The sequence below is a fragment of the Oncorhynchus keta genome, chromosome 34 (genome assembly GCF_023373465.1).
Source record: "Oncorhynchus keta strain PuntledgeMale-10-30-2019 chromosome 34, Oket_V2, whole genome shotgun sequence".
NCBI lineage: Eukaryota > Metazoa > Chordata > Actinopteri > Salmoniformes > Salmonidae > Oncorhynchus > Oncorhynchus keta.
This window is the reverse complement of record NC_068454.1, coordinates 29,043,798-29,059,393: the sequence shown is the minus strand read 5'-3', so window position 1 is coordinate 29,059,393 and position 15,596 is coordinate 29,043,798. Positions and strand designations below refer to the sequence as shown.

Here is a 15,596-nt window from a genome sequence, read left to right as displayed (position 1 = left end):
TCTTTTTGTCTTCTGTTATGTCTATAGCATCTATTGTTGGTCTCTTGTTATGTCTATAATATCTCTGGTTGGCTGTGTGTTTTGCAGGTGAGCTGTCCCCATGTAGAGTCAATAACGGTGGCTGTGGTGACCTGTGTCTGTTGACCCCAGATGGAAGAGTCAACTGTAGTTGTCGGGGAGCACGTGTCTTATTAGATGACAACAAATGCATTTGTAAGCCATGACGTCTTTGCCTTTTTAAACAGTCATACATTCAATAACCTTGCAATTCTCACAACAAATATCTAGATTTTCAGATTGACAAAAAAAACATTCTGAGAGAAATGTTCCCTCTTTAGTTATTGTTTATACACTTTTATTCACTGGCAAGGACAGGCCGTTTTAGGCAGTTGTACTACTTTAACAACTGAACAACTTACTTGAGATGGAGAATATACACTTGACTATATCAAACATTAGGAACACCTTCCTAATATTGAGTTGCACCGCCCCACACCTTTGCACTCAGAACAGCCTCAATTTGTCGGGGCATGTAGTCTACAAGATGTCGAAAGTGTTCCACAGGGATGCTGGCCCATGTTGACTCCAATGCTTCCCACAGTTGTGTCAAGTTGACTGGATCTCCTTTGGGTGGTGGATCATTCTGGATACACATGGGACATTGCAGAGTTGCAGTTCTTGACAAAAACCGGTGGGCCTGGAACCTACTACCATACCCTGTTCAAAAGCACATAAATATTTAGTCTTCCCCATTCACCCTCTGAATGGCACACATACACAATCCATGCCTCAATTGTCTCCAAGCTTAGAAATCCTTATTTAACCTGTCTCCTCCCCTTCCTCTACACTGATTGATGTGGATTTAACAAGTGGCATCAATAAGGGATCATAGCTTTCACCTGGATTCACCTGGTCAGTCTGTCATGTTTCGTATACTCAGTGTACAGTGTATGTACTTTTGACATCAAGATCATATTGGTACTTTTACAGCTAAGCTTAGTGCAGCTTCTGAAAACTTTGAGACCACAGCTAAAACCATTATGGTGAGAGAATAAATCAACATTTGACTTGACTAAGCTAATTAAACAAGTTATCTACTTTTACAGCAGAGAATTCCTCCTGCAACATCCACACAGAGTTTGAATGCGGAAACGGCGAGTGCATCAACTATCAGTTCACGTGTGATGGAGTAGCTCACTGCAAAGACAAGTCAGATGAGAAAATGCAATATTGTGGTAAGCAATTAATTAATCTTACTATATATTGTCATAGGCCCTCGACTTTGTCTTAGGCCAAGCAAAACCTGTGCCAATGTGACAGTATAATTTTTAAACCGTCCCCTCGCCCATACCCGGGCGCGAACCAGGGACCTTCTGCACACATCAACAACAGTCACCCACGAAGCATCGTTACCCATCGCTCCACAAAAGCCACGTCCCTTGCAGAGCAAGGGGAACTACTACTTCAAGGTCTCAGAGCAAGTGACGTAACCGATTGAAACGCTATTTAGAGCACACCGCTAACTAAGCTAGCCGTTTCACATCCGTTACACCAATATATCCTCCAAACACAGGCTTCTCGTGCATTATCACTTAACTACATGCTAACAAGATAGCCTGGTCAAATACTATGTGCTGTAACCATCCATATGGCATGACAACAATAGCAGGGTTGGCTACAACATGGCCTGATCACTGACACCGATGAGACAGCCTATACGGAGGAGGTCAGAGACCTGGCAGTGTGGTGCTAGGACAACAACCTCTCCCTCAAAGCGAGCAAGACAAAGGAGATGATCTTGGACTACAGGAAAAGGAGGGCCGAACAGGCGCCCATTAACATCGATGGGGCTGTAGTGGAGTGGGTCGAGAGTTTCAAGTTCCTCGGTGTCAACATCACTAAGGAGCTATCATGGTCCAAACACACCAAGACAGTTGTGAAGAGGGCACGACAACACCTTTTCAAATCAAATCAAATGTATTTATATAGCCCTTCGTACATCAGCTGATATCTCAAAGTGCTGTACAGAAACCCAGCCTACAACCCCAAACAGCAAGCAATGCAGGTGTTGAAGCACGTTGGCTAGGAAAAACTCCCTAGAAAGGCCAAAACCTAGGAAGAAACCTAGAGAGGAACCAGGCTATGAGGGGTGGCCAGTCCTCTTCTGGCTGTGCCGGGTGGAGATTATAACAGAACATGGCCAAGATGTTCAAATGTTCATAAATGACCAGCATGGTTAAATAATAGGTCTGGGACAGGTAGCACGTCCGGTGAACAGGTTTCCTCTTCAGGAGACTTGGCATGGGTCCCAATATCCTCAAAATGTTATACAGCTGCACCATCGAGGGCATCCTGAACGGTTGCATCAATGCCTGGTATGGCAACTGCTCGGCATCCGCCCTTAAGGCACTACAGACGGATCATAGCTATGTACGGCCCAATGCATCACTGGGGCAGAGCTTCCTACAATCCATGACCCAAGTCATAGACTCTTCTCTCTGCTACCTCACGACAAGTGTTACCGGAGCGTCAAGTCTCGGTCCAAAAGGTTCCTTAACAGCTTCTACCCCCAAGCTATGAGACTGCTGAACAGTTAATCAAATAACCAACCAGACTATTTACATTGACCCCCCACCCCCTACTCGCTGTTTATTATCTATGAATAGCCACTTTACCCCGACCTACAGTACATGTACAAATGACCTCGACTAACCTGTACCACCAACCATTGACTCCGTACCGGTACCCCCTGCATATAGCCTCATTATTGTTATGTAATTTGATTGTGTTTTTATTAAATATTTTACTTTAGTTTATTTAGTAAATGTTTTCTTAACTCTATTTATTGAACTGCATTGTTGGTTAAGGGCTTGTAAGTAAGCATTTCACGGTAAGGTCTACAGCTGTTGTATTCGGCGCATGTGACAAATAAAATGTGATTTATGGTTGTCGTTATGATTTATGGTTGTTGTTATGACAACCATACACTCTTAGAATTTTTTTTTATTTTGATTAATTTATTCATACAATTTCATCCTTCCACAAGATATAGTCCCAACACAAATCTAGGGTTGCTACCCAAGTTGACTGGTCGTTCGTTCCATCGGTTCGGTTGCCGGTGACGTGACCCAGTCATTGAGTTCTAAATGTTCTATTGCTATACTGGCTGACCGTTCTTATCCCTTGCTTGCTTGCTAGCCAATTACAGCTAGAAAAAAGGGTTCCAAAAGGGTTCTTCGTCTGTCCTCATAGGCAAAAATGTTTTGGTTCCAGGGAGAACTATTTTGGGTGCATTTTGAACCCGCTGTGGAAAGGTTCCTACATGGAACCCAAATGTATTCTACCTGGAAACAAAATGATTCTACCTGGAACCAAAAAGGGTTCTTTAAAGGGTTATCCTATGGGGACAGCAGAAGAACCATTATAGGTTCTAGATAGACCCTCTTTTCTTCTAAGAGTGTAGAAGAATTGGCTAGAGCACATACAGTGTGGGACTCTGCCAGTTGTAGTCTAGAAGACGTCATGTGAAGAAAGTGACAGTAGCCCAAGGACTACCATTAGCATTTCCTTTCAAAGTGAACATATTTTGTTTTGTCATTTCGCCAGACAACAGGATATGTAGGAGAGGCTTCAGGGCATGCTACAACCAGCGCTGTGTGGCCAACAGTCGTTTTTGCGATGGGGTCGATGACTGTGGGGATAACTCAGACGAGGCCTTCTGTAACAGTGAGTATGGATAGACTGCTTAATCTCCCAGTCAATCCTGATACCTCAGAAAGCAGGTCCCTCTCTGCTTACGTGGGTGGTTGCGTGTGTGTGTGTGCAGCACTGCAGGCTCCACACTGGGCTAAGCCCATCTCTTTAATGAGCACCAACATCACATACCAAGGATACCACATACCACATACATACCACTCCTCAGAGACAGAAGGGGAGGATGTTAGGCACAACATGTTCAGAAAATTATCATTAAAGTGGCTCACTCTTCGTGTTGTCATTTTCGTCATCATTTTCTACAAAATGATAAGTAATCATGCAAAGATAGCCCCTAATCTCCAATATTTATAATTGCTATTCAATTCAAGTGGTATTCAAAATCCAATTAGCTATTATGTTTGCTATTTTTTTTTATTTTGTTTCTGGGGCTGTGATTCAGCAGTTGGCCCAGAGGAAAACAAACCTAGCACTGTTTAGCAGGAACTTAATGTTCTTTAAACCTGAAACAAGACAATTAAGAGAGTCTGTGAGGCAGCAGTTCTCTGAAGATGGATGAAGCTTTCCAGGACTGTGAAATCAGGCACATCTAGCTGTAATGTGTCTCAATGCATGCAGTCGGTTCAGTTATTAATGGTAAATAATCAACAATACCCCTGTTAAAACATGTAATTATATGCATCTAAATGAATAGACCAAAGTAAATTGAGCAAGAAAACCCCTTCTCTTCACTAGATCTATCAAAGATAATGTCTTAGTATCTAATGTGCAGTGGTTAATTAGTAAGGCTCATAATAACAGACCATAAATGGCTTTCCCATAAACTAAATGATCATAAATAAATTCTGAAATTATCATGTTTTTAGATGACTCGTGTTTTTATTTTTATTTGCTTTGAACTCATTCGCGCGCACACTCTCTCACACACACTCACACACACACACACACACACACACACACACACACACACACACACACACACACACACACACACACACACACACACACACACACACACACACACACACACACACACACACACACACACACACACATACCCCTGACATCCTCCCTATCCTAGATATTCTCCCTGAACCTGATAATAAACACTACTGAGTCATCTACCTGGTTCACACTATTAAGTGCTCTCTACCTCCCTGATGATTTAGCATCGGGCCTTTTTGAAGTGTTAATTTCCCTTTCCCACTATCCTCTCAGATGTCACGTGCGTGTCGTCTGAATCATCCTGCCAAGATGGGAGCTGTATCACCGGCTCAGCCTGGTGTAACCAGGTCATTGACTGTGCTGATGCCTCAGATGAAAAGAACTGCAGTAAGTTAAGCCTTGTCAAGGTGTGGTGTGTGATGATCCAAAGAAGTGTTAGTTTGCAAACATGGTAGCCTGCTATCACCATTGATGGATCACTTGGGTTCAGTCATCCAGCATAATCCAGACTATATTTACAGTCTTATTACACAGGTAAAAGAGCAAATTCATGTACAGTGTTAACTTGACTTTATCTGTTTATACCTTATCCATCCAAAGTGTTGCGGATTTGTAGTAGCTAATGTTTAGCTAGCTAATGTTTTTGTGTAGACCACACAGACTGCTCTGACTTCTACAAACTGGGGGTAAAAGAGAGAGTCTTCATTAGCTGTAACTCCACCTCACTGTGTATCCACCCCTCCTGGATCTGTGATGGAGCCAACGACTGTGGAGATTACGCAGATGAGACCAACTGCCAGGGTGAGTCTCTCCTCTTCTCTCCTCGTCGCGTCTCCTCTCATCACCTCTCTCGTCTCGTGTCCTCTCCTCTCTTCTCATCTCTCCTCCTCTCTCCATGCTCTCTGCTTAGGGAAGACAGATTGAGGAAGTCCGCTTCAATTAGAGAAGAGTTAGAGAAAATCATAAAACATAAATATGATTTCCTGAAGCGATTAGTCGAGACAGAATTAGGGATTCGCAGAGAGCTTAGGGAAAAGATAATGACCTGAATCATTACTGAATCACCACTGAATCACCGCTAACACCAAGATGACTATTCCCTTCCATTGTTGTCTGCCCTAGTTTCCCATGGGCAGAAATGTGAAGAGGGCCATTTCGCCTGCCCAAGCGGTAACTGTATCTCCAGTGTGTGGCTGTGTGATGGACAGAAGGACTGTGAGGATGGGGCAGATGAATTTCAGTGTGGTAAGGCTTTGCTATGTTGATGGTCCATTACATTACAAAGAGTTTCTAAGACAGCTTGTCTGAATGGCTTAAAGACAGCTATTGAAGCCACAAATCCAGTGTATTAATATGGACAGAAAGACTGCTGACTAGGCCGATGAAGTTTAGTTCAGTAAGGGCTTGCTATGTTTATAAGACCATGTGGGCAGCGACATTACATTCCACTACAAAGAGACCATTTATTATTGGGCTTGTCTGAGTGACTTCTAGACAACCACAGGAAGCCACAAATCCAGTGTTAGTCATGACAAATCAGTAATGATTAGAGTTAATTGTACAGTACGTCACAGCCATGTCTCTTCGACACATTCTATTGTGCATCCTCATTGTGTGTTTAATTGCCTTTCCAAGCTGTCTGCTAACCTACTGGGTGTTGTAGAGAGAGTTTATCTCCAGCCTCGATATTCAAATATAGCCACTTAAAAAGGACACCGTGTGTTTTTCTTTCCTGGCTTTGAATTATCATATTCTACCTTTGTGTGTAACTATTAATTCATTAGCCATCAGTCGTTATGAGTTGTTATCAGAGATGGAAACATGTGCGTTCACTGAAGAGTGACTGATATCTGAAAGGATCACGTGGAATGTTCCTGAACCCTTTTACCAACTCTCACCAGGGAAGAGAAGAACACTTCTCGCCCACCTCTATGATCATCTTTAATGAATGCAGAACTTACCATGACAAAGTAAAGGACTTTCCAATTAGATAGCTAGAGCATAACTGAGTCATGGTCTGGGTAAATATGCTATCAAACCAATTACTTATTCATGTACACCAAACATGTCATTGCTTCTGTCATCAAAGTGAAGAAAAAGGATCTTCCAAGAGCGTTTGAGTGCCACTGAGGTGTTAATACATATGCTCAACTCACCTCTGTCAGAGTTAGGCTTCAGATGAATAAATGCACTGAACTACTGAGGAATTCATTCATTTTGATACAATGGCCCACACAAATAACACTATCATATGTGTTAACTGTCTTGAAGAGTAAGATCATGCTTGTTTGTTGAAGTGAAATAAATTACAGTAAATTGTCTAAATCAAGGGAAGAATACGGTTTGGTAATCGTATTTAATGAATTACATGTTAACTGGGTGACTCATAGGATACCATTTCATCTAACATGATTCTGTGTACCATCAAAGGAGTGAAGAACATGTTCCCATTCATTTAGTTAAGTGCTTCATTATTGTTTGAATTTATTTGGTATCGAGAATCAAAAATGTACTGTAGCTCCTTTCAAAGCTGAGCAGAATGATGCTGCTGTCTGAATGGCATTCAGTCTGTTAGATGTTTAGATTTGGCATTCCCAGGACAAATCGAAGATATTCCAATTTCGCTAAGTTAATTACCATATAAAAAGCCAACGATATTGATAAATTACAGTAAAGGAAAACAGTTTGAAGAAAATGTCATTTTCACTGGTAATCTAAAATCTCACAACTGATTAGATGAAATACTTACCATTGTAAAACGTCTGATAAGCTTTCCCAGTACAGTGAAATACCATGGAAGCATAACATATGAAATATTAGCATCTCTTCTAAACTGAATGGACCTTTGCGAGACTGAGAGAGACAGAGGCACTGGATCTAGTACCCCAAGTAGGGTGGTTCTGTGACGTTAAATGCACCGATATGAAGATATTTGTTCCTATCTGTATCTCCATCTGTGATTATCCTGTTCAACAGTATAAGACTAATTTTTGATTTACAGCATGTAAATCAGTGTGACCTTGATACGAAAAGCATATATGATCTATGAATAGACACCAGACATGGGTTTATGACATGCATATATACTTATTTTCAAATAATGTGGCAAATCAGCAACTTATTTCAAAATACATTATTTAATATACCTCTAGGACCGAACGGACCTAGGTTTAAATGCATGGAGTATTGAAATAATTGTATTTTTCTGTGTATTTTAGTATTTTCAAATACATGCCAATACTTTCCAAGTGTATTTCCAAATACATCGCAATATTCAACTACTTGTCTTTTCAAAGAATTTGTGTGCAATTTGTATGTTACGAGTTTGTTACACACTTGTTACAATTTTGTTCTGGATAAATGACTAAAGTTTCATTATTTCAGTAGGGAGTACATTCTCAAATCATAGACCCTTTTGGCAATATTTGTTATTCTTCATGTTTTTGCATTATGCAAACCTCCAGCCATTTGATTTAGAAAATAAAAACATAAATGTAAATGGTTTTTTTTCTTTTCACATTTGTAACCAGTCGGCTCTCCTTAAAACCCCTACAGATGTTTTATACTAAAAACTGAAGAAGAGAAAGCACAACGTCTTCTAATTGGCTCCAAGGCCAATAACCCTCTCTGAAAATAGAAAGGCTAGGGGGCAAATGAGAAAAGTGTGCTTTGATTGAAAAGAACTAGGCGACTTCTACTACAGTGTGTTGTTTTTGTCTTTTTCTTTCACTTAAGTGTTTAGATTTATGGTGTTGGGAATGTGCTGTTTCTCCCCTAGACTCCTCTTGCCTGTGGAACCAGTTTGCCTGCTCTAAGAACAAGTGCATCGCCAAGCAGTGGCTGTGTGATGGAGAGAACGACTGTGAGGACGGACTGGATGAGAGTGTGCAGATCTGTGGTAAGTACCCACGGTCATGTGGCAATACTTTGTGTGAAGGCAACATGTATCTCAAACATGCGGTTTGAGACCAGTCTGACAACCTGATTGCAACTTTGTAGAACATTGTTTTGAGACCAGTTGTAGACCTTTGAGACTAGGCTATTGAAATTATGCACAGAAATGAAATTAAAGAGATTAAAAATACTTTGACGACGTGGTGAGGGAAAATAGATTTTTCATCATTATGGCCGAGAGGCAGAGCAATTTCACACCATAAATTAGATGTTACAATAATTAATTTCTCCATAAACAGAAATAATCATACAACAATAAATAGAAAATGTTTGCTGGGAACAGTGGTATAATTGGATTGTAATAGAAATGTCAAGGCAATATGAATGAAATAGCCCTAAACCTTTCCCTACACTATTGCAATCGAAAGAAAGAAAGTACATTTTAACCAGACAAGCATTATTGAGCAAATGTACTTCAGTTTATTTTCACAGAATGAGGATTTTCATTAATTGCTTTGTATTGTCTCTGAGGCCACATAAAACGTAACAGATCTTATACGATATAGGCCTATGCTTGAATGTAAGTGGCAAGAAGGGAATGGATATTATAAAATATCCATTCTACTTTTTAACTCACCGTTGTCTTAGGATATAGTTCAGCTTAGTACATTATGCAGTTTGCTTGACCTTTCCCCTCTTTCCCCCTATTTGCCCCCTCAGGTTTGGTGACGTGTGCTCCAGGGTTATTCAGCTGCCCTGGGTCCTATGCCTGTGTCCCCAAACACTGGCTCTGTGACGGGGAGAGAGACTGTCCTGATGGCAGTGACGAACTGGCTGCAGCTGGATGTGGTAAGTTTGCAATGGCCCCCCATATTAATTTTAGATAGAGCCACAGACAACACTATCTTTACTATCTGTTAGATGACAACAAAAGATCACTCCATGTCAATGTTGATTGGGTAACACTTGACATTGTTTTCCCTATTACTATGTACTATAACTACACAGTAATAACTGTAGTAAAAGCATAGTAGTTAAATGGGTAATTGTGTGTAATTACATGTTAATAAGGTTGTAGCACAATCAGTTATTACACAATTGGAACAAGGAATGTGTAATTACACATCCACTTGCTGAATGTTTTTCCACATGTTTAATTACTGATGTCATTACATATATACTTGTTCCACTATGTAAGTAATGTTTTGTAATAACACACGTGCGAATACCATGTTAATAACTCAACCCAAAATCTGTCCTTGTTACATGTAACTACAAGGTGCCAATACCATCAAATCCACATGTAATACCAGGATTAATAAATAGGCTAGGACCTGGTAACACCATTTTGTATACATCTGGCCCTTCTTTGGACACTGTGCTAACAAACCTCCAAACGAGCTTCAACGCCATACAACACTCCTTCCATGGCCTCCAACTGCTTTTAAATGCTAGTAAAACTAACTGCATGCTCTTCAACCAATTGCTGCCCGCACACTCCCACCCGACTAGCATCACTGCTCTGGACGGTTCTGACCTGGAATATGTGGACAACTACAAATACCTAGGTGTCTAGTTAGACTGTAAACTCTCCTTCCAGACTCACATTAAGCATCTCCAATCCAAAATTACATCTAGAATCGGCTTCCTATTTCGCAACAAAGCCACCTTTACTCATGCCGCCAAACATACCCTCGTAAAACTGACTATCCTACCGATCCTTTACTTCGGCGATGTCATTTACAAAATACCCCCCAACACTCAGCAAACTGGATGTGGTCTATCACAGTGCCATCCGCTTTATCACCAAAGGCTCATATACTACCCACCACTGCAACCTATATGCTCTCGTTGGCTGGCCCTCACTACATATCCGTCGCCAAACCCACTGGCTCCAGGTCATCTATAAGTCTTTGCTAGGTAATTCCCCACCTTATCTCAGCTCACTGGTCACCATAGCAACACCCACCCGTAGCACGCGCTCCAGCAGGTACAGTTGAAGTCGGAAGTTTACATACACTTAGGTTAGAGTCATTAAAACTCGTTTTTCAACCACTCAACAAATTTCTTGTTAACAAACTATAGTTTTGGCAAGTCGATTAGGACATCTACTTTGTGCATGACACAAGTCATTTTTCCAACAATTGTTTATAGATTATTTCACTTATAATTCACTGTATCACAATTCCAGTGGGTCAGAAGTGTACATACACTAAGTTGACTGTGCCTTTAAACAGCTTGGCAAATTCCAGAAAATGATGCCATGGCTTTAGAAGCTTCTGTTAGGCTAATTGACATAATTTGAGTCAATTGGAGGTGTACCTGTGGATGTATTTCAAGGCCTACCTTCAAACTCAGTGCCTCTTTGCTTGACATCATGGGAAAATCAAACAAAATCAGCCAAGACCTCAGAAATAAAATTGTAGACCTCCACAAGTCTGGTTCATCCTTGGGAGCAATTTCCAAATGCCTGAAGGTACCACGTTCATCGGTACAAACAATAGTACGCAAATATAAATGCCATGGGACCACGCAGCTGTCATACCGCTCAGGAGATGCGTTCTGTCTCCTAGAGATGAACGTACTTTGGTGTGAAAAGTGCAAATCAATCCCAGAACAACAGCAAAGGACATTGTGAAGATGCTGGAGGAAACGGGTACAAAATTATCCATATCCACAGTAAAATGAGTCCTATATTGACGTAACCTAAAAGGCCGCTCAGCAAGGAAGAAACCACCGCTCCAAAACCGCCATAAAAAAGCCAGACTACGGTTTGCAACTGCACAGGGGGACAAAGATTGTACTTTTTGGAGAAATGTCCTCTGGTCTGATGAAACAAAAATAGAACTGTTTGGCCATAATGACCATTGTTATGTTTGGAGGAAAAAAGAGGAGGCTTGCAAGCATACTTCCAAAGTTGTGGCAAAATGGCTTAAGGACAACAAAGTCAACGTATTAGAGTGGCCATTGCAAAGCCCTGACCTCAATCCTATAGAAAATGTTTGGGCAGAACTGAAAAAGCGTGTGCGAGCAAGGAAGCCTACAAACCTAACTCAGTTACACCAGCTCTGTCAGGAGGAATTGGCCAAAATTCAGCCAATTTATTGTGGAAAGCTTGTGGAAGGCTACCCGAAATGTTTGACCCAAGTTAAACAATTTAAAGGCAATGCTACCAAATACTAATTGAGTGTATATAAGTAAACTTCTGACCCACTGAGAATGTGATGAAAGAAATCAAATCTGAAATAAATCATTCTCTCTACTATTATTCTGACATTTCACATTCTTAAAATAAAGTGGTGATCCTAACTGACCTAAGACAGGGAATTTTTACTAGGGTTAGATATCAGGAATTGTGAAAAACTGAATTTAAATGTATTTGGCTAAGGTGTATGTAAACTTCCGACTTCAGCTTTATATTGCACTGGTCATCCCCAAAGCCAATAGTTAATTTGCCCGCCTTTCCTTCCAGTTCTCTGCTGCCAATGACTGGAACGAATTGCAAAAATCTCTGAAGCTGGAGTCTTATATCTCCCTCTCTAAATTTCTGTATCAGCTGTCAGAGCAGCTTACCGATCACTGTACCTATACACAGCCCATCTGTAAATAGCACACCCATATTATTACTTACCCTTTTACTCTTTTTTGCACCCCAGTATCTCTACTTGCACATCATCATCTGCATATCTATCATTCCAGTATTAATGCTAAATTGTAATTATTTTCGCCTCAATGGCCTGTTTATTGCATACCTGCCTACTCTTCTACATTTGCACACACTGTACATAGATCTTTCTATTTTTCTTTTCTTTTCTGTTATTGACTGTACGTTTATTTATGTGTAACTGTGTTGTTGTTTTTGTCGCATTGCTTTGCTTTATCTTGGCCAGGTCGCAGTTGTAAATGAGAACTTGTTCTCAACTGGCCTACCTGGTTAAATAAAGGTGAAATAAAATACAATAAAAAAAATAAAAAAATTGTAACATGGCACACCGTGTCATTAGCTGCTGGTCATTTTCAATGAGTTTATTTTTATTGTTACAATCTCTGTTTGAAGCTGGTGTACTAAACCGACAGTAAAAGATGCAAAAATGAAAGTAAAGACCGGGAAGCATAGAAATTGCGCACATATTTTAGACTTGCTTTCAATGAGAATGACAGATATGTAACTCACATTTCTATGTGCATTTGGTGTGGTTGCCCAAAAAGTTACATATTGCAGCTTTAATGTAAAGTGAAGTGACATGTTTTTAAATGAATTTGTAGTTACAATGTAACAACCTTTGCAAACAACAGGCTAACCAGGAGACAATAAGGAGACAGGAGAACATTTTTCAGTTGGACTTATCTTTAATGGATTTGACAAACCATTCAAATTCAATTCCCCATATCAGAATCAATGGAATAACTATTTTAGTTAGCTTTACCACTCTGTGTTAGTATGTTTTACTAACTAGGATTTCCACATTATTTCAGTAAAGGAGAGTGTGAGAGGTCAGTGTGATGTCACTACCTGGCGTCCCTCTGACGTCTTGTTTTCCTTCTTTTGCATGTGCAAACATACAATGTCAGTCACTAAATAGTGGACAAAAAAGGTTAACAAAATGTTTAATAAGTTTTTGTTTTTTTAGGATTTTGGAGTTAGAGTTCACCAGTAATAAAATGAAAGTGATAAGAAAATACCTCCTCCACCTCCACCCCACTTTCTCCAGTGAGCATATGCATTGTGATCCCACATCTCTAGAGTGATGTTGACTCATAATGTAACCCTTCAACATTGTTTCTCACCCCACGCCCAGCACCCAACAACACATGTGATGACAACTCCTTCCGTTGCCACAACAAAGCCTGCATCCCCCTGCGTTTTGTCTGTGATCATGACGATGACTGTGGGGATGGATCTGACGAGTCACTTGAATGTGGCAAGTAGATTTGTTGCTTTCTCTTCACTACCACAGAGTAATAACTGAGTAATAACATTGTATTACATCATAACAGAGTTAAAACTCATTAAGACCTTACTGTAACAGAAAATTAGTTGGAAGTAGAATGCCTTTCCAGTAACTCTGAACTGCGATGATGTGTTGGCCTGTGTGAGTGTCAGTTAGTGAGGCTGCAGCGCTCTCTTTGTATCTCTGTCTCTGCAGAGTACCGGTCCTGTGGACCTGAGGAGTTTCGCTGTGGGGACGGCCGCTGCCTGCTGAGTGCTCAGTGGGAGTGTGACGTCTACCCGGACTGTCCTGACGGATCTGACGAGCTGCCCCTGAACCTCAAATGCCTGGCTGCAGGTAATGTAGTCTACTGCTGTTACTACTTTCTGGCTGCAGCTGGTATAGTCTACTGCTGTTAGTACTTTCTGGCTGTAGCTGGTATAGTCTACTGCTGTTAGTACTTTCTGGCTGCAGCTGGTATAGTCTACTGCTGTTAGTACTTTCTGGCTGCAGCTGGTATAGTCTACTGCTGTTAGTACTTTCTGGCTGCAGCTGGTATAGTCTACTGCTGTTAGTACTTTCTGGCTGCAGCTGGTATAGTCTACTGCTGTTTGCTTAGATACAGGTACTGTCTGCTGCTGTTTGGTTCTCTCTACAGTACCAATCTATCCATTACTGTCAGCAGTCTAACTAATAGAGGATAGAAACCAAAGATATGAAGACTGTACGAGTAAAACTTTCCAAATAGCATTCATCTTGAATAAAGTTAATCTGATTTACCAAAATGCAGTACAAAAAATAACTATCGGAAATACTTTTTGCTTCACCATTGAGTTATAAATTACCTTCCAGGGAGTCTGTGCAACGGTTCATTCTTCATGTGTTCCAATGGACGCTGCATCTCTGAAGGGAGTCTGTGTGACAAGAAAGACGACTGTGGAGACAGGTCCGATGAGAAGAACTGCAACGTGAACGAGTGTCTGAATCGCAGAGTCAGTGGCTGTACACAGAACTGTCAGGAACTTCCTGTTGGATACAAGGTAGGAATCATCACGCTCGGGCCTTGATACACGATCGGCCAGTATACTCAGAATCATAATCAAGGTTAGTTTTCCTTTCCTCAGGTTTTATAAGTTCTTGATATCCAATCCTTAGTTCTGTCAGAGACAGCTTGATAGGTAGACAGCTGTAACACGCTGGAGGGTTTGCAGGTATTACCAATAATAATGTAGCCAAAACAATAGAAACGTTTTAAATAAGTACAGAACCTGAGTTTAATCAAGGAAACGGTATTGTTTCTGAAATATTTTGTATGCAGAAGACTGTAACAGCACTGGTAAAGTGCCAACATTATTATCTCCTTATTTTCATGATTTAAATTAATGATTATGTTGTGCCTGAGACTATATTAAGCTTACCCACACAAGCTAAAAACACACAAACACAGTCAAGCAAGCACAGTCAATCCATCACAGAGTAAGGTTATACACACAGTACGGTAGGATCCTATCATCATATTGTATACACACCTATGCTATGGATGCAAGTGATGAAATATGAGTAAATGGTTTTGGGAAGGCTTCCGTGCCAGCTGTCCAGGAGCGTGTTTGTTTGCTGGTCAAAGAGAAAGGCTGTGTCTCAAATGACACCCTATTCCCTAGTGTACTACTTTTTTACCAAAGTCCAATGGGCCCTAGCTAGGGAATATGGTGCCATTTGAGCCACAGCCAGAGAGGACAGTTCTGCTGAGTGTTCTGAGGGGTGACTGTGCTATTCTGCTGTCTGGCCTGGATCCAGGGCACAGTCGTTGCTCCGGGGTGACCCCACAGCCATCAGAGATGTCAGAATAACACACTCTGACCCTCACTCTGGGTTCTCCCCTTGCCCCCTCCTTGCCCCCCTCTTGCCCCCTCCTTGCCCCCTGCTCTCTGCATTACAAAGTGACCAACAACGATAGAGTAAAAAAGTGTTCCCTGACCTGGCTGTCTAGAGACTGAAGCATAACAGAGCTGGATGACCAGAGAGCACATCAACAGAGACCCCTAACTCATCCATCTAGCCTGAACAGATATATCAGCAGAAAGGCCTGGAAGGTTAGAACTGTAGATCAGA

General features: G+C 41.0%; 1 protein-coding gene across 1 annotated transcript in view; it reads left to right on the top strand.

The window, feature by feature from the left end:
* The window catches only part of lrp1bb (low density lipoprotein receptor-related protein 1Bb), a 410,377-nt gene that overhangs the window by 328,384 nt on the left and 66,397 nt on the right, over positions 1–15,596 (top strand). Inside the window, exons 45-55 of the mRNA XM_035749708.2 lie at positions 88–213; positions 1,107–1,235; positions 3,607–3,726; positions 4,933–5,046; positions 5,311–5,460; positions 5,782–5,904; positions 8,438–8,557; positions 9,274–9,402; positions 13,353–13,475; positions 13,701–13,841; positions 14,337–14,524. Coding sequence (XP_035605601.1) covers positions 88–213; positions 1,107–1,235; positions 3,607–3,726; positions 4,933–5,046; positions 5,311–5,460; positions 5,782–5,904; positions 8,438–8,557; positions 9,274–9,402; positions 13,353–13,475; positions 13,701–13,841; positions 14,337–14,524 — 1,463 coding nt within the window. The remainder of the gene's footprint in view (positions 1–87; positions 214–1,106; positions 1,236–3,606; positions 3,727–4,932; positions 5,047–5,310; positions 5,461–5,781; positions 5,905–8,437; positions 8,558–9,273; positions 9,403–13,352; positions 13,476–13,700; positions 13,842–14,336; positions 14,525–15,596) is intronic.